This window comes from Trachemys scripta, chromosome 12, assembly GCF_013100865.1.
Source record: "Trachemys scripta elegans isolate TJP31775 chromosome 12, CAS_Tse_1.0, whole genome shotgun sequence".
Classification (NCBI taxonomy): domain Eukaryota; kingdom Metazoa; phylum Chordata; order Testudines; family Emydidae; genus Trachemys; species Trachemys scripta.
This window is the reverse complement of record NC_048309.1, coordinates 38,546,825-38,567,598: the sequence shown is the minus strand read 5'-3', so window position 1 is coordinate 38,567,598 and position 20,774 is coordinate 38,546,825. Positions and strand designations below refer to the sequence as shown.

The 20,774-nt window shown below is 41.8% G+C and overlaps 1 protein-coding gene across 1 annotated transcript; it reads left to right on the top strand.

The window, feature by feature from the left end:
- Positions 1 to 1,870: 1,870 nt before the first annotated feature.
- LOC117885433 (vomeronasal type-2 receptor 26-like) lies at positions 1,871 to 16,634 on the top strand. Its single transcript, XM_034786740.1, has 7 exons — positions 1,871 to 2,028; positions 5,747 to 6,038; positions 8,569 to 8,829; positions 8,860 to 9,426; positions 12,508 to 12,735; positions 14,088 to 14,214; positions 15,715 to 16,634. Exons 1-7 carry the CDS (start codon positions 1,871 to 1,873, stop codon positions 16,632 to 16,634), a joined length of 2,553 nt encoding a protein of 850 aa, XP_034642631.1.
- Positions 16,635 to 20,774: the final 4,140 nt, after the last annotated feature.

The following is a 20,774-nucleotide window of genomic DNA, read 5'->3' as shown; positions in this document are numbered from 1 at the left end:
AATTTTTTAATGGTGAGGGTAATTAATCATGGAACAATTTACCATGGGTCATGGTGGATTCTCCATCACTGGCAATATTTAAATCAAGATTGGATTTTTTTTCTAAAAGATCTGCTCTAGAAAGTATTTTGAGGCCTGTGTTATACAGAAATTCAGCCTAGATTATCACAATGGTCCCTTCTGGGCTTGGATTCTATGAAACCATTGTACCTGAGTATTTGGTGCAGAGCTGTTATACATGGTTAAGACCCACAGCCAAGAGTGGGAGTAGTATTTTTATAGAGGTCTGGGAAGATTTGGCACAGAATTGTGATCATTTGATAAGCAGCATTTTTCTGAGCAGTGGATGAGGCCCTAAATGCATAAAAAAATAAGGCTGGGATTTCAGGGGATCCTAAGGGAGACAGTGCCCAGCACCTATTGAATTCAATGGGAGGCGGGAATGAATTTTCAGAAGTGATTAGGGCCAGATTTTTAAAGGTATTTAGGTGCCTAGTGGGATTTTCAAAAGCACTGAGGCACCTAAAACTCATGGATTTAAATGGGTTTTAGTCAACTAGATGCTTTTCAAAATCCCACTAGGCACCACAGACTAGATACACAAAGGGATTTAGGCACCTCAATCCCAATATTTTGTGAAAAAGCAAAGTTTTTCTTTTCTATTTTTCAACTCTGCAGAATGGAAACAACCTCAACATTTCGTATTTATTGCCCAAAACTTTTTTGGGGGGGGGGGGGGGGGAACGCCTCTCATGTCCAGCTGTAAGCCAGATTTACAGAGGTGCTGAGGTGCCCAAAGATGCAGATAGGCCAGATCTTTAAATCTATTTAGGTGCTTAGTGAGATTTTTAAAGTCATCGAAGCAGGTTAGGGGCTAACTCCCATTCCTTTCACTTGGGCACTTTTGAAAATCTCACTAGGCACATATCTGCTCTGTTAAGTACCTAAATATCTTGCAAATGTTTCCCTTGTAACAGGCCAGCTGAGTGCATGTGTCCTACTGGTGGGATCAGAACTGCCCGTCCTTGTGCCACAGGCCCCACAAGCTGATGGAAACCCCCTGTTAGCCACAGTGGCTGGGTCAGGGCTGTTGGAGAAGGAGGAAGTGGGCTCTCTCTCTTTGCTGGGAAGCTCTGAGGTACAGCACAGTGATATGTGGGGAGCCTGAGGTGGCCAGAGCAACGGTCCAATTTGACCTCTCTGAATAGACACAAAAGGCTCCTGTCAAAAGGAGTTAACAGGTCCTGGCTCTCCTGTGAGCATTTCCTCACTATGGGTCAGTCCCCCCTCTGAGGGCCAGAGAGCAGTGTCACTGAGGTCTCACCAGCATGTTTTCTACAGCTGAGTCGCTGTGTGCTGAGTGACACAGACCTGTGGGGAGGTGATTATCCACCCTGTAATTAGCAAATTACTATGATCGATTCCCCTCCTTGCCCAGGCCTGGTGGCGTCCAGAGACCACATGGAAAAATCAATAACACGGACACCAGAGTCTAATGCAAGAGCTGGTAATGCCTTGCACCCATCGCTCAAGACCGCTATAAATACACCCCTGGGCTATGCAGTGTTCAGGTCTGGGCTAGAGTCAGGCAGGGCTCTGTCATTGTCATAGCCTCATGTTGATGCTTTAATGTTTCCCCTTAGATTTAAAACCTAGGCTGGAATCTGTGGGCCGGCAGATTTAGCTAAGTACGGTGCTTACAGTGTGTGTTTGCTTCTAACAAGGCTCATGCTGCAGCTGGCACTGTAACGGGAGGGTGCTGAGAAATCAGCTTTTAGCTTTAACTTGGCCTGATATTTTTGTAAGTGTCACAATGGTTTTTTGTCTCTTGTTGCTGCTGCTTCTGCCTAGGGCCATCTGCAAGATCCAAATGTCCATGTGCTTCATGAAGAAACCCTTCCCGACTCACCCGGACTATTATAGGCAGGGAGACCACATTATTGGTGCGATCCTCTCTCAGGTTATTTCGATGCTTGACCTGGAGTCCTTCCAGCAGCCTCCCCATCCTTGGTACATTAAGTACTTCATGTAAGTATTGCTTTATTTTTTATGAGGCAAAAGGGGTGAGGTCTCATGCATTGAGTACTAGGGAATAAGTGAGGTCATATTACAGATCTAAACTGGTGTATTTGGGAGCAGATTGTCTTTTTATAGGGCAGAAACTAGGCAGGAGACTGCCTAGGAGACTGCTAAATTTAAATATTCTTAACTCTGCAGAACTATGTGACTTGTACCAAATAGTTTTTAAAGAATTGTTTAAGGAATTCTTGAGGGATTGATTTTTGGTTTGATTTTTTATTGAATCTGGTTATGCTGGGGAATGCCCAGAGGAATGGGGAAAATAAGACAAAACAAAATAAACAAAAAAACCAAATGTACCAATATTTAAGTACATAAGAACGGCTATACTGGGTCAGACCAATGGTCCATCTAGCCCAGTATCCTGCCTTATGAAAGTGGCCAATTCCAAGTGCTTCAGAGGGAATGAACAGAACAGGGCAATCATTGAATGATCCATCCTCTCTCTTCCACTCCCAGCTTCTGGCAAACAGAGGCTAGGGACACCCAGAGCAGGGCCGACAAGAGTACTTTAAGTACATTAAGTAGTTCATGTAAGTATTGCTTTATTGTTCAATGAGGCAAAAGGGGTGAGATCCCATGCATTCAGTGTTATGCAATAAGTGGGTTCATATTATAAATCAAAACTGGTGTGATTGAGAGCAGGTTATCTCTTTGTGGTCTCTTTAAAGTTTATTGAATTTTAGTATTCTTAAGTCTGCAGAGTTGGGTAACTTCCATCCAGTCAGTTTAAAAGAACTGGACAAGGAGTTCTTGGGCTATTGAATGTTACTAAACAAATCTTGTTATACTGGGAAGGTCCCAGAGGAACGGGGGGAAAAAAACAAAATGAATGCACCAATATTTAAAAGAGGGAAACCCAGGTTGTTAGTCTGAGACTGATGCTGGCCAAAATGATAGAAAGTCCGATATGGGATGCTACTAATAAAGGACTAAATGATGGCAGTATAAATGGTGCAAATCAGCATGTTTTTATGGAAAACAGGTTTTGTCAGACAAACTTGATATAACTTTTATGAGCTTATTGATTTAGCTGACAAAGGTAACTGTGTTGACATAAGAGAGACCAGATGGGTGAGGTATTATCTTTTATTGGACCAACTTCTGTTAATAAAAGAGGCAAGCTTTTGAGCTCCACAGAACTTCAGATCAAGGAAAGGTAATCAGTGTCACAGCTAAATACAAGGTGCAACAGACTTTCAAGCATCAGGAGTTAACACATGTTGCAAAAAAGCCTTCAAAATGCACATGGCAATTATGCCTCTGCCGTCATAGGACAAAGAAGAATTAGTGGGTTACAGATTGCTGTAATAAGACGGAAAATCAATGTCTCTACTGAGTCCATGATTCTTGGTGTCTGGCAGAGTGATGAATTTAAGAATTGGCATAATATACCCAGCATTCTGATTTAAGAATGCATTTTACAAAATCAATGTAGCCCGTATAAAATGGATTAAAAACTGTCTGAACTGACAGATCTCACAAATTGCAAATGGAGAATCAGCATCAAATGGGGGAATTTCTAGTGGGGTACCACACTTGAATACCTTTATCAGTGAACTACAAGAAAATGTCAGATTCATTGCTGGTAAAGTTTGCAGATGACACAACAATTGACAGATAGATAATGATAAGGACGGGCTGGATCTACTCAGAGATCTGGGTCTCATGGTAAACTGGGCTCAGTTGAACAACAGCTACATGCAAAGTCATGGATCTAGACAAAAAATAATATAGGTCATACTTACAGGATAGAGGCTATATTTTGGAAATCAGTGACTAAGAAAGGGAAATAGGGGTCTTGGCAGATAAGTAACTGAACAGGAACTCCCACGGCAATGCAATGGCTATGAGAGTCAATGCAATCCTTGGATGCATAAGAGTGTGCATATTAAGTAGAAGTAGGAGGGGGGGAATCTTCTTATACAGCATTAGTGAGGCCATTATTTTCCAGTTCAGCTCTCCATGCTTTTGAACGGATGTTGAAAAATTGGACAGGATTCCAAAAGTCAGATCTGCAGTCTGGAAAGCCTCCTGTAAAGCTCAATCTATTTAATTTCTGCAAGGGAAGGCTAAGAAGTGACTTAATCACCGTCTATAATTATCAGAGATTTCTGATCGCATTGAGCTCTTTAATTCAGCAGAGAAATGTGTAACAGAATCCAGTGGCTGGAAGCTGAAGATAGATGAATTCAAGCTAGAGATAAGGAGCATATTTTTTCACTGTGAGGGTAATTAATCATTGCAGCTGATTCTCCAGCTTTAAATAAAGATTGGCTGCATCTTCCTATATCTCAACCCGAAGAAGTGGGCTCGATGCAGGAATCACTGGGCGAATTTCTGTGTTATGCAGGGGATCAGAGAGTCTGATCATAATGGTCCCTTCTGGCCTTAGCTTGGATGAGTCTATGAAATGCCAGGCAGTTCTAGATGGGCTCTGAAAGCTAGCTCTGTGATAAAGCCTTCCTGAAAATACCTTTGCAATATGACTGGGGAGGGATGGGTCTATCTGGGAGATGTTAGTGAGCCCGCTAAACATTTTCTGGCAGTCCGCATGGAGCAAGACGACTCAGGCAGTGTAATCAGTGTCAGACCTTTAATAGTTACATTCAAAACTGGGCTGGCTGCGCCTTTAAATTTGTAAGCAGACCCAGAAAGTAATAGCTTGGAACAGTACTTTGGTTAGCCTGGAATGCTCCTCACCTATCCCAGCTCCACCCCTGCATGAAGCAGGCAAGCCTTGCTAAGCTACCTGCTGTCTCCTGATTGGTTAGTGTCCATTCCCAATCCTTCTAAGCCACCGGAGGACTAAATCTTATACATACCCAGGCCTGAGTGGGTTTTCCCTAGGCAGAGGGTGTCAGGGTGCAAATGACCCCAGCAGGGGGAAAATCCAAATAACTTGTAAGAAAAGATACTCCCTTTGTGGGAAGAATGGTCCGGCTCCTGCTCCCACCGAGGTCAGAGCAATGCTCCCAGGATCAGGCTGGATATGATATGGTATCTGTGAATTGGTGGTGCCATGATTGTATTCATCCATGCAACGTTTCCCTTTAGGGAATGGGAGAATCACTGCCAATCCCACACCTTCAAATATCATGAGTCAAGCCTCACAAAATCCTGAGATTTGCTAAGAAATCATTCAATTAACTATAAGTGGGGAGTTGTTTTCTTTGTCTTCTGGTTTCTCAGACTTTCATTTACACTTGGGACATGTTCTCAAGCTTTTCTCTGTGACTATGAGGGCTACACAATTTGGGGCACAATTTAAAGGTATTTAGGTGTCTCAGGGATTTTCAAAAGCATCTAAGCTCCTATCTCCCCCAGCGGAAGCTGGGTGTTTTTGAAAATCCCACTAGGTATCTAAATACCTTTAAAATCTAACCTTTACTAAGAAAGAAAGAAAAAATATCCCTTAATCACATGATTCCAGCAGCTGGGGCTTTAAGGAAAACACCAAATATTGCAGGGCTCCCATTAACATCTCAAAGGTTGGCAACATTGTGTGCACTAGCCACAGTGATGACTCAGCCTTAAGAGTGGAAATAGCTCTCATTCCTAAGTAACAGGTGGGATGTAGAGTTCTCTGTCTTTCCTGCCACCCAACAGCCACTTTCTCCGTGGCTGGAGGGTGCACAACTGACACATCATTTAAATCTCATTGCAGGCTCCTGCCTAAGAACTACCAGCACGTCCTGGCCTTAGTGTTTGCCATTAATAAGATCAACCAGGATCCCGAGCTGTTACCCAACATCACACTGGGATTCCGCATCTATGAAAGCTTTTTCAGTGCCAGGAAGACCTATGAGAGCTCTTTTACCCTGCTCTCCACCAGAAATGGAATGATCCCAAATTACAACTGTGACACCCAGGACAAGTTGTCAGCTGTCATCGGGGGGCTTGGGTCTGAAACTTCCCTCCAGATGGCAACCATCTTAGGCATCTACAAGATCCCACAGGTAAGGGCTGTGGGGTGTGGATGGGTTTCACTGCTCAGTCAAACAGGGGCCAAATTCCCCACTGGTGTAATGTTACTAACCTCAGAGGAATGGCATCAGAGACAGAGATGGGGCATAGGAAGATATGTCTGTCAGAGAACTCCTCTCCCCCTATTATTTGACAAGCTCTAGGAGTAGCTTTGCGCAAAGACAAATCAGACAGTTCTTCAACTCCAAGACTGGACCTTGGGGCTCCAGCATATCTGTTTCTCTCCGTGGCTCTCCAGCGAATCTAAATGGGTTCAGACTCCTGTTAGAGACATCTATCCCTTCAGGAAGCAACGGAACCTGACCCAGGGCATCCTTTTCATAAAAAAGCCAGCATGTAATATTCCACTGAACACAACCTCTGAGAGTCCCAAAGTCAGTATGGGAAAGCCAAGCTTGTCTGAATTTATGTTGGCAGATGCAAATTTCCATACTTTGTTGGAGTCCATCTTAATATGTGACTCTCTCTGATCCTGTGTCCCCTTGCCTTGGGCAGAAACAAAACTTAAAAAACGGGCTATTCACAGCCAGTTCATTTGTCTCCAGATCCAGCTGTGATGTGTCCATATATTCAGGCAGCCTTAGCGTCCAGTAATTTAAAGTTAATGTCTAGACATTCGGTCTTCTATTCTCTCTCAAGGGTACTTCATTCATTTGTGCTGATTGCAACCAGAAGGGCATATGTCACTCCCTTGCCTCACTCAGGGTAGTAATTAATCCCTGTGGGCATCAATATAATGTGGGCAGGTAAACTGAGTCATGCACATAGTTCATGAAATTATTACAAAAAATCCCTCATTCTCCATAATGTCCATAATGTTTCACTAGCTGTTTAGTGATAATGTTCTGTGAACTCCATTTTCAAGGCGGCTCCAGGTCTCATGTATTTTCATTTAAGGTCCCATTGCTACCACTTTCCTTATGTGGCTGTGTCTCTAGACAAGAGTGAAACTGGCCCTGATGTTGGAAAAAATTCCTAAGTGAATCTTGTGGGTCAGATTGCAGGTTGTTATTGGAATGTATATAGTTACTCAGTAGCATTGCCTGATTCGTTGAGTGGTTACTGATTCTACTGACTTTTAAGAATTTCCAATTAGTCACTGATTAAATCTCTGAGGCTTGAAAGGTTCTAGTCCCAGAATCAGTCCCAGAATCAGTCACAACAGAATTAAGTTCAGATGACCCGATATGCACAATGACAACACTTCACACTGAGGGCAAAACAAAGCTTTAAATACTTTTGTTATCATAATTAGCATAACTACAAATGTTCCACCCAAATGAGAAAGTAGCTGCAGTGGAGAATTAAGATACTTACTCCCTTCTCCTGGATACCTAGTGGTGGAAGACAGGTGATATTCCACAAGGGTCCTATCCTGCCTCTGGCATGCCAAACAAGTCCATTGGTCAAGATCTCAATGTTTAAATGGTGGTCAGGCCTATTACAGTGTCTGGTGATTACCATGCATGTTCATATAAACACCTGTCCTCCTTTGTCCAATACTGATTTCTTCACCCTATTAATGGGGGGTATCCTATCCTATAGATTAGTATATTAACTTATTATCATATACATCAATTCGTTGCCAAGGCAAGTTCGTAGTTACACAGCTGTGGATGTTCCTATCCTAAAATATTGAAAGCTGGTATCAGTTCGTATTCCTATGGTTACCTAGTATCATTGTATACAGAAAACCCTTACATGTAATACTCCCAGTTCCCTAATAACTGAGGGTCACTGTTGTGTAATTCAAGCTTTATGCTATTTAAGCTAATGTCTTACAGGATGTAGGACTGTATGTCTTGCGGTACTGCTACATAAAAATAGTTTTAAGCTAACTCTGTAGGCTACAGTATTAGAATGCAAGATGTGTAGAAGTTCACTGATTGCCTGACTGTTACTCTTGGAAACATGTTTCTGGTGCAAGCACTTACATTTACAAGTTAAAAAGTCACCTTTTCTGAATGTGCCCAAATGTATTGTTTCTGGGAATGTTCCAGCCAGTGATCTCCTTTCCACTAATATTCATGAGAAGCCAATGAAGAATAAGCACAGGGAGACGTGAAGCAAATTCAGATTTTTTACTTTATTTGCAGGAAATTACTTGAAGATTTCAGAAGGGCTACCTAGAAATTTTCTGTTGAAACATTTGTTTATTTGTTTTCTTGTTTGGCTTGGGTTTTGAGACAGAAAATTGGGTTTGGGGTTAAATGAACACTTTCAAAGCTATTGTCTGCTTTCCTTGAAAGGTTCCAAGTTTTTATTGGGAACACAGAAACCTAGAAACTGAAAATATCTTGTTTTTTGGCTGAATTTTTTGTTGTTATCATTTTGGTTTTAGCTGAAAAATTCTGTTTTTGCCTGCTGAAAAATTTTGGGTTTGAGTTAGTCAAGAAAAAACTTTTTCATCTATGTAGAAATTTTCCACATAAAGAAGAAAACATTATCTAATCAACTCTAGTTTTCACTGAAATCTAAAAATCAACATATTTTCTCTTTTAGATCAGCTATGGTTCATTTCATGCCATGCTGAGTGATAAATTCCAGTTCCCTTCTGTCTACCGGATGCTCCCAAATGAAGAACCTCAGTCTTTGGGACTGGTTCGGTTAATGCAGCATTTCCGATGGACCTGGGTTGGCCTAATCGCTTCAGACGATGATAGTGGAGAAAAGTTTGTGCAGACTTTGAAGCCAATGCTCATTAGGAACAGCATCTGTGTTGCCTTCACAGAACGGGCCCCTCACGTGCCTTCTCCTTCCATGGTCCATGTCTTTAGGGAGCAAACATCTAAGCTACATTCCAGTATCTCCCAGACAAAGGCTGAGGTGATTGTTGTCTATGGTGACACAGACTCCCTACTAGGTTTCAAACTGTTTTTACATACAAACTATCAAACAGCACTGACACCGATAGGGAAGGTTTGGATCACAACAGCTCAGTGGGATTTCACTTCGTATATTGCTCTGAATAGGTGGACTTTAAAACCCTTCCATGGTGCTTTGTCCTTCGCAGTACACACAAAAGAGGTGCCAGGATTCCGAGATTTCCTCCGAACCCTCAACCCTTACCAACCCCAAGGAGATATTTTTATTCAGCGGTTTTGGCACACTGTATTTAATTGTTCAATTCCCTATGCTGGCTTGACAATAAAGGGTGGGAGAAATTGCTCAGGGAAGGAGGAATTGGAAAGCCTGCCGGGTTCTGATTTTGAAATGAAAATGTCAGGCCAGAGCTACAGTATCTACAATGGTGTCTATGCTGTGGCACATGCTTTACATGCCCTGTACTCATCCAAATCCAAAAAGGAAGCCACGGGGAAGGGACATCTTCTGGAGCTTCAGAATATCCAGCCATGGGAGGTAACGGCTCTTCTAATAGAAGCACCAATATAAGTTTCAAAAGTAATGTTCCCACTACATTTTCTGTTTAGGGAGTTCCAAAATTGTCAGTAGGATATTTCCCAAATATATAAAAATAATAATAATAATTAATAAATTGATCACATACACTGGTGTAATTCAGGAGGAATTCTACAGAAGCCAGTGGAGCTGGGCTGAGGAGAAACTATTGTAAGTGGGAGTTGAATGAGGCTAAATAACATATATTTTTCAGCAAATATTTATGATTATTTATTTGAAGAATTGCTCACTACGTGCTGGAGGATTCCCAAATCCTGAGATATCATTCTGAAAGTTCTCTGTGTACCGCTTCTCAAGTAAATACTCAGGACTAAATTTTTAAAGGTATTTATGTGCATACTGGGATTTTCAAAAGCAGCTAAGTGCCTTTTACCAGCACCAATGTGCCACTGGATGTTGGGCATCTAGTTGCTTTTGAAAATCTCACTAGGTGTCTAAATACTAGGGCTGTCAAGCAATTAAAAAAAATAATCGCATTTAATCGTGCGATTAAAAAAATTAATCGCGATTAATCGTACTGTTAAACAACAATAGAATACCATTTAAAATATTTTTGATGTTTATTACCTTTTCAAATATATTAATTTCAATTACAACATAGAATACAAAGTGTACAGTGCTCACTTTATATTTATTTCTGATTACAAATATTTGCACTGTAAAAGAAAAAAAATGTATTTTTCAATGCACCTCATACAAGTACTATAGTGCAATCTCTTTATCATGAAAGTTGAACTTACAAATGTAGAATTATGTAAAAAAAAAACCCTGCATTCAAAAATAAAACAATGTAAAACTTTAGAGTCTACAAGTTCACTCAGTCCTACTTCTTGGTCAGCCAATCACTCAGACAAACAAGGTTGGTTACAATTTTCAGGAGATAATGCCGCCAGCTTCTTGTGGACAATGTCACCTGAAAGTGAGAACAGGCATTCACATGGCACTGTTGTAGCTGGCGTTGCAAGATATTTATGTGCCAGATGTGCTAAAGATTCATGTCCATTCATGCTTCAACCACCATTTCAGAGGACATGTGTCCATGCCGATGATGGGTTCTGCTTGATAATGATCCAAAGCAGTGCACACTGATGCATGTTCATTTTCACCATCTGAGTCTGAAGCCACCAGCAGAAGGTTGATTTTCTTTTTTGATGGTTTGGGTTCTGTATTTTCTGCATCAGAGTGTTGCTCTTTTAAGACTTTTAAAAGCATGCTCCACACCTCGTCCCTCTCAAATTTTGGACGGCACGTCAGATTCTTAAACCTTGGGTCGAGTGCTGTAGCTATTTTTAGAAATTTCACATTGGTACCTTCTTTGCATTTTGTCAAATCTGATGTGAAAGTGTTCTTAAAACGATCATGTGCTGGGTCATCATCCAAGACTGCTATAACATGAAATATGTGCAAAAAGAAGAACAGGAGTACTTGTGGCACCTTAGAGACTAACAAATTTATTAGAGCATAAGCTTTCGTGGACTACAGCCCACTTCTTCGGATGCATATAGAATGGAACATATATTGAGGAGATATATATACACACATACAGAGAGCATAAACAGGTGGGAGTTGTCTTACCAACTCTGAGAGGCCAATTAATTAAGAGAAAAAAAACTTTTGAAGTGATAATCAAGCTAGCCCAGTACAGACAGTTTGATAATAAGTGTGAGAGTACTTACAAGGGGAGATAGAGTCAATGTTTCAGAGCAGGAGACATACAATTCTCCCCCCAAGGAGTACAGTCACAAATTTAATTGACACATTATTTTTTAATGAGCATCATAAGCATGGAAGCATGTCCTCTGGAATGGTGGCCAAAGCATGGAAGGGGCACATGAATGTTTAGCATATCTAGCATGTAAATACCTTGCAATGCCAACTACAAAAGTGCAATGCGAACACCTGTTCTCACTTTCAGGTGACATTGTAAATAAGATGTAGGCAGTAGTATCTCCTGTAAACAAACTTGTTTGTTTTAGCAATTGACAGAATAAGAAATAGGACTGAGTGGACTTGTAAGCTCTAAAGTTTTAAACTGTTTTGTTTTTGAGGGCAGTTATATAACCAATCTGTATTTGTAAGTTACAATTTCACGATAAAGAGATTGCACTTCAGTACTTGTATGAGGTGAATTGAAAAATACTATTTCTTTTGTTTATCATTTTTACAGTGCATATATTTGTAATCAAAAATAACAATATGAAGTGATCACTGTGCACTTTTTATTCTGTGTTGTAAATGAAATCAATATTGAAAATTTAGAAAAACATCCACAAATATTTAATAAATTTCAGTTGGTATTCTATTGTTATAAGTGCGATTAATCGTGATTAATTTTTTAATCGCAATTAAAAAAAATTAGTTAATCGCATGAGTTAACTGAGTTTAATTGACTGCACTACTAAACACTTTTAAAAAGCTGGCCCTTAGTACATAATAATGGAGCTGGTCAAAATTTTTCATTTGCAACTTTTTTTTTTCAACAGAAAATTGATTTTTTTACATTAAGTAACTTTTTTTTTGGAAAGTGTATGCTTTTGCCTAAAATTTCCTTTATTGTAGTGGAAAACTGAAAATTCCAAAACTAAAAATGTCAACCAAAAACTGGGGAGAAAAATCAGTTTTGGGAATTTTTCAACTGAAAATGTTCAGTTTTAGACAATTTCCATCCAAAAAAAATTACAACTTGGAGATCTTTAACAAAAAATCAAAATTGTCCATGGAAAAAAATCCTCTTTTTTGACCAGAGCCACATAATAAACTTGAACTCTTAAAACAAGGTGTTTCTTATTTCCCTGGAGAACATAAAAGGCACAGCGATCCCTTCTGAAAAATGTGGAACCTCTCAATTTTCAGTGTGTTAGCTCAGAAAGAGCTTAATTTTCAAAGTCACCCTGTCCCAGAGAAAACAGAAAACATAAGCTCCCAAAGGCAGGAGTTTGTAAGTTGCATTTTGATGGATTCAGCTCATTGGCAGCCTTTTATCTCATTTTATAACACCTGCCAATTTCTCTTTCAATCTAGCTACATCCTTTTTTGAAAAATGTCAGATTTAACAACAGTGCCGGGGACAAACTGTATTTTGATGAGAACGGTGAATCATCAGCTGGATACAACATTTTAAACTGGATTGTTTTCCCCAATGATTCCTTTGTCAGAGTGGAAGTGGGCCACATGGACCCGCGGGCTCCTGTAGGTCAAGAGTTCACCATTAATGAGAGGGCCATCGTTTGGAACAGCAGATTCAATCAGGTGGGGAATCATTTTAGGTTCCAGTGTCACAGGGGAACTGGAGAGTGTTACAGTCCTGGCCCTTAGACATCCCTCCTGCCTGGCAGGGTGAATCCCATTGAGTAGCACTGAGTTCCTGTAACATAAACGTGCCCCCGCCCCCGGGCAGGAGAAATTTAAAGAGCCAAGAATATAATGTGACACTTTCTATCTTCTTCTATATAAGGTCAGAATTCTCCGATTACACTCAGAATGAGTGGAAGTGTATTCGGAAGTAGGGGTGGTAAATATATTTCTGGAAGAACTATTCAGTTTGTTTTGTTCATTCATTCATTTATTTATTTATTAGAAAAAATGGCTTTTAAATGAAACAAAAATGTTCATGGATAGCCTCTGCTTTCAAAACCACCAATAATGTTCAGAAGAAAATTGCAAAATTTTAAGTTTTCAGTTTTCCAACATTTTTTAGTTTTCTGGTTTGGCGTTTGTCTGCAAAAAGTTGAAAATTTTCACTGAAAATTTTGACATAAATCAAAATTTCATCAAAATGTTCTGTGAAACCATCCCCTTAGGGGAAAAAATACATTTTCTAGACAGTTTTATTCAAAATATAGGCTAGTAGGCTAGGGAGTTTGGCCACTCAACACCCACTAAAATTAATGAAAATTGTGTTTCCAGATCTCTTGTATGACTTTGAAAATCTCAGCCATAGCATCAAGGTGCCTGATCCAATGGAAAGATATATTTCTTCACTTCTTTTTGAAATCATTAGGGCTTGATCATGCTCATATACACAAGGATTTTCAGATTCTTGCAAGATTGAGTCCAAATTCACTAGCATAAAAACTAATTTGGGAACATTATAGTTGCATAAAATTATTGTTTCCAGCCTTTGGTCTCTAATTTTGGGCCTTATTTTCTTCCTCATCCAAATCAGATGCTCTTATTCATACAAGTAGCATCATGGAAGCCTGCAACCATTAGTCATTACCCAAAGTAATAATTCCGAGAGGCCATATGTGCCAGTAGCTAGTGGTTCTGATGGGAAGTTAGAAGGGTTGGGCTATGTTCCCATCTCTGGAAGGAAGTGGATCTGATTCTGGTAGAACTGGGGAAGGTCCAGGAGTGAAAGTCAGGCCAGCAGCTGGCTTTATCCTCCTAGACCTCAGTTTCACTCTGTATAACTTAGGGATAATGATTTTTCCCATCATCTGTAAAGTGCTCTGAGATCTTTACATGACGAGTGCTCAGTTCAATGACTATATCGTGTCACCAAACTAGTCAATTTTCAGAGCTGCTGGGCAGTGATACAACAACCCTACAATAATTGTATGTCCTATTGTTGTTAACCCACTCCTATTATTTCTGTTCAGACAGTGCCACGGTCCATGTGCACTGAGAGCTGTCATCCTGGATACTTTAGGACAGTGCGGGAAGAGGAGCCACTTTGCTGCTATAACTGTGCTCCATGTCCAGAAGGGACCATTTCAAACCAGACAGGTATGTGTCTCCAAAGGAATTGGCGGTGTTTTGAGGGCTGTGTTGGAATTGCAAGTTATCACTTTATAAGTGTGGGGGAGGTGGGAATCAGTTCTAGTCCTACTCTAGCAGGCTAAAGGGCTTTGTAAGGAAGTCTGTGATCTGAGTCAGTCTGCTAGGAGCTGGTCTGCAGCAAGGGGGCAGGAATTGTTCCTTTCTGCTTTAGGGAGCAGCCTGCTTTGTATCTACCTGGTTTTGGTGCTTGTGTGTTAAAGTTCTGGATTTTAAGAAATAAAGTCATGTGACATTGCAACCTTCTTGAAAGAGTATTTTAGCTTTTTATCTATCTTCTCTGTGTGTATGATGTCAACATATAATTATCACCCCTTAAAAGGGGAAGTCTTGGGGAATTATGTAGAGAATTAGATGTGAATAGAGCTGATTAAAATATCTGAATTTCTCTCCTGTGGAAAATACCAGTATTTAGACATTTTTTTCATCCCAAATTGGGAAAAAGAGTTGAAATAAAAAAAAATGAAAAAAATAATTTAAAAAAGTCAAAATGACCTGAAATGAAATGTTTCATTTTGCATTGAGTCCATATTAATCTCTCCATCCTCCTGGCGCATCATAGGTGTTATAGTTTAGATGACTCATGTCCCCATTCTATCCCAGGTTCCCTGGCTCGACTATATTTCCCATGATGCACCACACTCAGCCACCATAGAAGACACATGTCCATGGTGCATCATGGGAGATGTAGTCCAGTCTGGGAACCAGAAAACTTCTGGTAAATTGAAAATGGAGGCAAAATTAACATTTTCCCATGGGAGATTTCCATTTTGTGAAAATCAGATTTCCATTAAAAAAGATTTTGATGGAAAATGTATGATTAGCTCTACCTGGTAAAAATGTTGCTATGACTCTGGTCATTCCCCTTCAGTATTTGCTTTCCCAAAATATGAATTTATTGGCAGGAAGGATCATGGAAACAGCAATTTTAAATAAATATTTTAGAATCTCTGCTAAAAGGGAATTTTGAATAGACAGTCCTCAATATTCACAACAGAAATGTGATTCTAAGACTTCCACTCATCCCATCAGCAAACAGAAACAACATGGTGCAACCTGCGGTATTGATAAATTAAAACAGACTGGATTGCTGATATCAGATAATGGCAATTTGAATGTATACATGCTGCAGTTTGAATGTATAAATGTAATATCAGATGTAAATAATTTTCTTCAATGTGTTTAATCTTTGCTATAAGAGCTGACTGGATGAAATATATCCGTAGTATAATTGCATTGATTTAAGTGGAGTTACTATCTATCTATCTATCTATCTATCTATCTATCTATCTATCTATCTATCTATCTATCTATCTATCTATCTATCATCACTGGAGTATCTGAGCCCCTAAATTTCCTTTCCTGTCTCTCATGTCATTCCCTCTTGATCACCTGATATGTGGCTTGTGATGTGTTTGAGATAAGGAGACATCATCTTCTTTCTTTCAGATGCAGATCATTGTAATAAGTGCCCAGAAGATCAGTATCCAAACAGGGATCAAGATAAATGCATCCCCAAGATTATGGATTTCCTTTCCTATGAAGAACCTTTGGGTTTTATTTTGGCTTCTTTTGCTCTTTTATTTTTTCTTCTCACAGCACTGGTGCTAGGAATGTTTATTAAGCACCGGGACACTCCCATAGTGAGGGCCAACAACCGGGAGCTCAGCTATGTTCTTCTCTTCTCCCTCCTGCTCTGCTTCCTCTGCAGCTTGGTATTCATTGGCCGACCTGGCCGGATGACTTGCCTTCTCCGACAAACGGCTTTTGGTGTCATCTTCTCTGTCTCTGTTTCTTCCGTGCTGGCAAAAACCATCACTGTAGTTCTGGCCTTTAAGGCCACGAAGCCAGGAGCCAGCATGAGAAAGTGGCTGGGGAGAAGACTGGCAAGCTCCATCGTCATTTCCTGTTCCCTTATCCAAGTTGGGATCTGCGCTGTCTGGCTGGGAACCACTCCCCCATTCCCAGACCTGGACATGAAATCAGAAGCTGGACACATCTTAGTGCAATGTAATGAGGGGTCAAACACCGCCTTCTACTGTGTCCTGGGCTACATGGGCTTCCTGGCCATTGTCAGCTTCACGGTTGCTTTCCTAGCCAGGAAGCTGCCTGATACTTTCAATGAGGCCAAGTTCATCACCTTCAGCATGTTGGTGTTTTGCAGCGTGTGGGTCTCCTTCATCCCCACTTACCTGAGCACCAAGGGGAAATACATGGTGGCTGTGGAGATCTTCTCTATCTTGGCCGCTAGCGCTGGGCTATTGGGCTGCATCTTTATCCCCAAATGCTACATCATTGTGCTGAGGCCTGAACTGAACACCAGGGAGCAGCTAGTTATGAAATCCAAATCTGGGACTCAAGAATTATGAAATTTTGCCTTTTTGATGACATCTCTCCATTTAACTTACTGATTTTGTCCTGGGATGAATCTGGCTCTGTCTATTACAGATTCCCCAGCCTAAATGCTAAAATGTAATTGGAATGCAAAAAATAGTCATTGATTTGTGGCTGTTTCTAAGTGACATGTTCTACTATGGGTTTTCAATGACACAACTCATAGATTCTAAGGAGAGGGGACCATCCATTTTCATTTTGACAATCTAGTCTAATCTTCTGCAGAACACGGGCCAGGGAACCCCTCCCAAATCATTTAAACTAGAGCAGATCTTCAAAAAGAATTCCAATCTTGTGTAATTACTGGGGTGACTTCTGTTCCACAAACCCTTAAGCTTAATAGTCCAGACAGTACCTCTAATAGAGCCCCAATATCTCTCACCATGTCCCACATTTCCAGCATAATCTCCACCATGCCCCAGCTATCTGGAGGCTGGTCCTGGCAGAAACCACCAGAATCAGAGAACTTCCTGGACTACAACAGGGGAGACTGGGTGGAAACCCAAGCGCTTGGTCGGCGCATGGGACTTTCCACCCTCCTGACCCCCCAGCGCGTGCTGCTGGAGGTTGGGGCACCCTTGTCACTCCACCTCTTGGGTTTTCCTTGAGCGGGTACTGCGAGAGGGTGCTCCCCCACCCACCCCTCCTACCCCAGGCCTCCAGACCTTTTCATCGGGCCCCTGACCCACGAGCCCTTTCGGACCCCTCCTTTCCACAATCTGAGCCCGCTGCATGTCCTGCAGCTGGTTTGCTTCTGAACCACCCTGAGGAAACAACTACATGCTCGTGCTCCGCACATTTCACTTCCTCACCCTTGTGTCCTGCCCTGATACTAAATGGCGGGATTATCTACTCCCTGTGGAGGGTGAGGAACCATGGTGGGCCAGCCTATACTCCACCCTGGTCCCATGGCCCACCAGGGATATCAGTTGGTGGTTCCTCAATGGAGCTGTGAGCACGGGTGTGTGTGCATGTACCTTGCGTGCTTCACCCTCATCCCCGATGCCTGCCCCTTTTGTGGCATGAGGGATAACCTGGTGGACACTTATCTCAAATGCGCCAGGTTGTAGTCCCTATTCTGGCTCCTCCAGAACCTCCTGCTGCAGTTTTCCCCACTCCTGTTTCTTTTTGCACACCCTGTCCATGGCCCCACAAAGTTGTGAGATCTTCCTGTCAACTGCCTCCTGGCCCTAGCCAAAGTGGCCATCTTCAAACACCAGGAGGAGAATGTTAGACGAGGGGGTGCTGTGGGACTGAGGGGCCTATTTCCGCTCCTCTCTGGTCTTACGCATCTGGGCAGAGTTCCTGTGGGCGGCGTCTACTGGTTTCCTAGACAGCTTTGAGGAGCACCAGGTATTGTCTGGGGTTCTCTGCTTGGTATCCCCCTCTAGATCCCTAGTTTTGAACCTGTAACCTTCACTCCTGACCCTGTTATTCATTAGTTGTCCCCCATATTCAGTTGGTTCCTGGGTCCAGTGGTCCCTCCCACAAGGCTCCACCTCCCAGGATTGTAGAGAATAAGGCCTCATTACAGTGATAGACTAGAAAAATTGTACAGCAGAATCTCAATTAGTGTTAAGAACACTAATTGTATGTGTTATATAACCCAGTTTTCCCATCAGGAAAAAGTCGATGCAGAACACGCTGACATCCCTTCCCATTCCGATGGTTTCAGTGCACTGGAACTAGCTTTTCAGAATTTTGAAGGAAAAGATGAAAGTGATGCAGTGCACTGGACTGCAAAGTATGCACTGGGTCTACTGTAATTTTGACTTGTTCCATTTTACTAACTTTTCAATTTTATGAACTCCTCAATCCCCAATTAGTTTGTGAAATAGAGATTCTGCTGTAAAAATCAATGAAATAAATATATTAGCTTGTAGCCCCATCCCCCCCCCAAAAAAAATCCAGTATGCCTCTGGTGTCCCTTGCCATGGTCTCTGGTACAGCCTAAGCATTCTTCACCATGCCCTGGCTGCAATCCAGTATGACTCCAGTGTCCCTCACCATGTTCAAGCTCTCTGGAACAGCTCTAGTGTCCTTCATCATGCCCTGGCATGGCTCCAACATCCCTCACCACACCCAGCTCTCCAGTAAGATTGCATCATCCCCCTCCATGCCATACTCCCAGGCTTGAACCCTCTTGGGACATCTGGTTTCAGATACCCAGCTCCAAGAGCCTGCAGGAATCTCCCTCTGATGCTCTCAGTCCTCTCCAGCCTTCTCTGGCCATGAATTTCTATCTCAGGAAAGGCAATAGGTTATAGCCCTTCCACCAGCTCCCATAACCCTCAGCCCTTTTCTACCTCCAGCCACTGGCTCTGGCACAGGAAGATCACCAGGCCAGCCCCTCTGCTCTCTCCCCGCTCAGATTCTCCCTGAGTCTTTAACAGTCCCATGTGTTGCCTCACCCTCTTAAATGGCTGAAGTGGGAGTGGAACACCTATTATTCTGACACAGGGGCACTGGAACTACTTAATTTACAATGCACCTGTGACATACCTCCCACCTTTTCAAATAAACCCTGCCTGTCTCACAAGCAGATTTTTTCTGATCTGCAAGACCCCTCCTAGGCTCCTCTTACCCCCAGACCCAAAACACAACCCCCCCTCGACATATTCCATTGACCATTCCACATAAATTACCACACAAAACATTCCTTATAAATCCATGCACATCACAAGATTTCCCAAGTTCCCCACAGACCTTAAAACCTGTCCTGGAAGGGATTACATCCATAGACCCTGACACTCCAGTTCCTCTGAAGTGCAGCCAGTCTCCCCTCCCAGTTGTCTCCCCTGTGCCATGATAAAGAGTATCAGGAGCTGATTGAAATGGTGGCATTCTTCACCGTAAGTCATAGGGTGGCTCTGCCTGGAGGACGCTCTTGTGCCATGAGAAGTGCACTCCTTCCGCCTTCTCGCAGGAAACAACTATAGCTTCCTTCCTTCCTGGACCTTCCACGTCCCCTTTGTCTCTGGTCTCTCTCTCACCAGGCGAGTCTCTCTTCAGACTGTCCCTGGGGCCTTGATAGCCCCAGTTGCTGCCCTGTTCTCTTAATTGGCCAAACTGGAGGAAACTCTTCTGGCACAGAAGAGCAGGAACAACTTCATTTAAAGGACCAGTCACACCCTATGGATATGTATAGTGGAGCCAGAGGCACCTAACTCCTATTGGTTCCAATAGGAGTTAGGTGCCTATGTGTTTTGTAAGTTACAAAGGGATCTCACTAAACTGTGTGACTGGGCAACAAAATGGCAGATGACATTCAGTGTTGATAAATGTAAAGTAATGCACATTAGAAAACATAATCCAAAGTATACATCTAAAATGCAAATGAGCTGTTACCACTCAAGAAAGGAAAGGGATCTTAGAGTCATTGTGGATAGTTCTTTGAAAACATCTGCTCAATATACAGCGGCATTCAAAACAGCTAAGAGAAAGGTAGGAACCATTAAAGAAAGGGATACCTAAAAAACAGACTGAAAATATCATAATACCACTATATAAATCTTTCCCATACCTTAAATACTGCATGCAGTTCTAGTCACCACACATCCCAAAAAAAGACACATTAGAATTCGCAAATAAACTAGAGAAGGGCAAAAAAAGTATTAAGGGTATGGGACAGCTTAAAAACGAAAGTGTCCATCTTAGAAAAAAAGAGATGACCAAGGGGGATATGATATAGATCTATAAAATCATGAATGGTGTGGAGAAAGTCAATAGGGAAAATGTTATTTAACCTATTCACATGACACAAGAGGGCAGTTCCAGGAGGGCAGGGTGATTTCCTGCAAAGTTTGGGCAGGGGCAGGTTTGCCCTTTTCTCTCATTCTGAAGGCTTGGCCCAGAAGTACTTGTTCACAAAGCACGCAGTTAACCTGTGGAAGTCATTACCAGGGGATGTTGTGAAAGCCAAAAGTATAATTACATTCAAACAATAATTAGATAAGTTCATGAAGTATAGGTCCATCAATGGCTATTAGTCAAGATGGTCAGGGATGCAACCCTATGCTCTGGGTGTCCTTAAACATCTGACTGCCAGATGCTGGGACTGGGTGATGGGAGATGGATCACTTGATAAATTGTCCTGTTCTGTTCACCCCCTCCAA

Coding starts and splice junctions, on each gene's coding strand:
- LOC117885433 (XM_034786740.1), top strand. CDS start 1,871: ATGTCCATGTGCTTCATGAAGAAACCCTTCCCGACTCACCCGGACTAT. Junction 6,039..8,568: donor GCATCTACAAGATCCCACAG/GTAAGGGCTGTG, acceptor TTTCTCTTTTAG/ATCAGCTATGGTTCATTTCA. Junction 8,830..8,859: donor ACGTGCCTTCTCCTTCCATG/GTCCATGTCTTT, acceptor CAAACATCTAAG/CTACATTCCAGTATCTCCCA.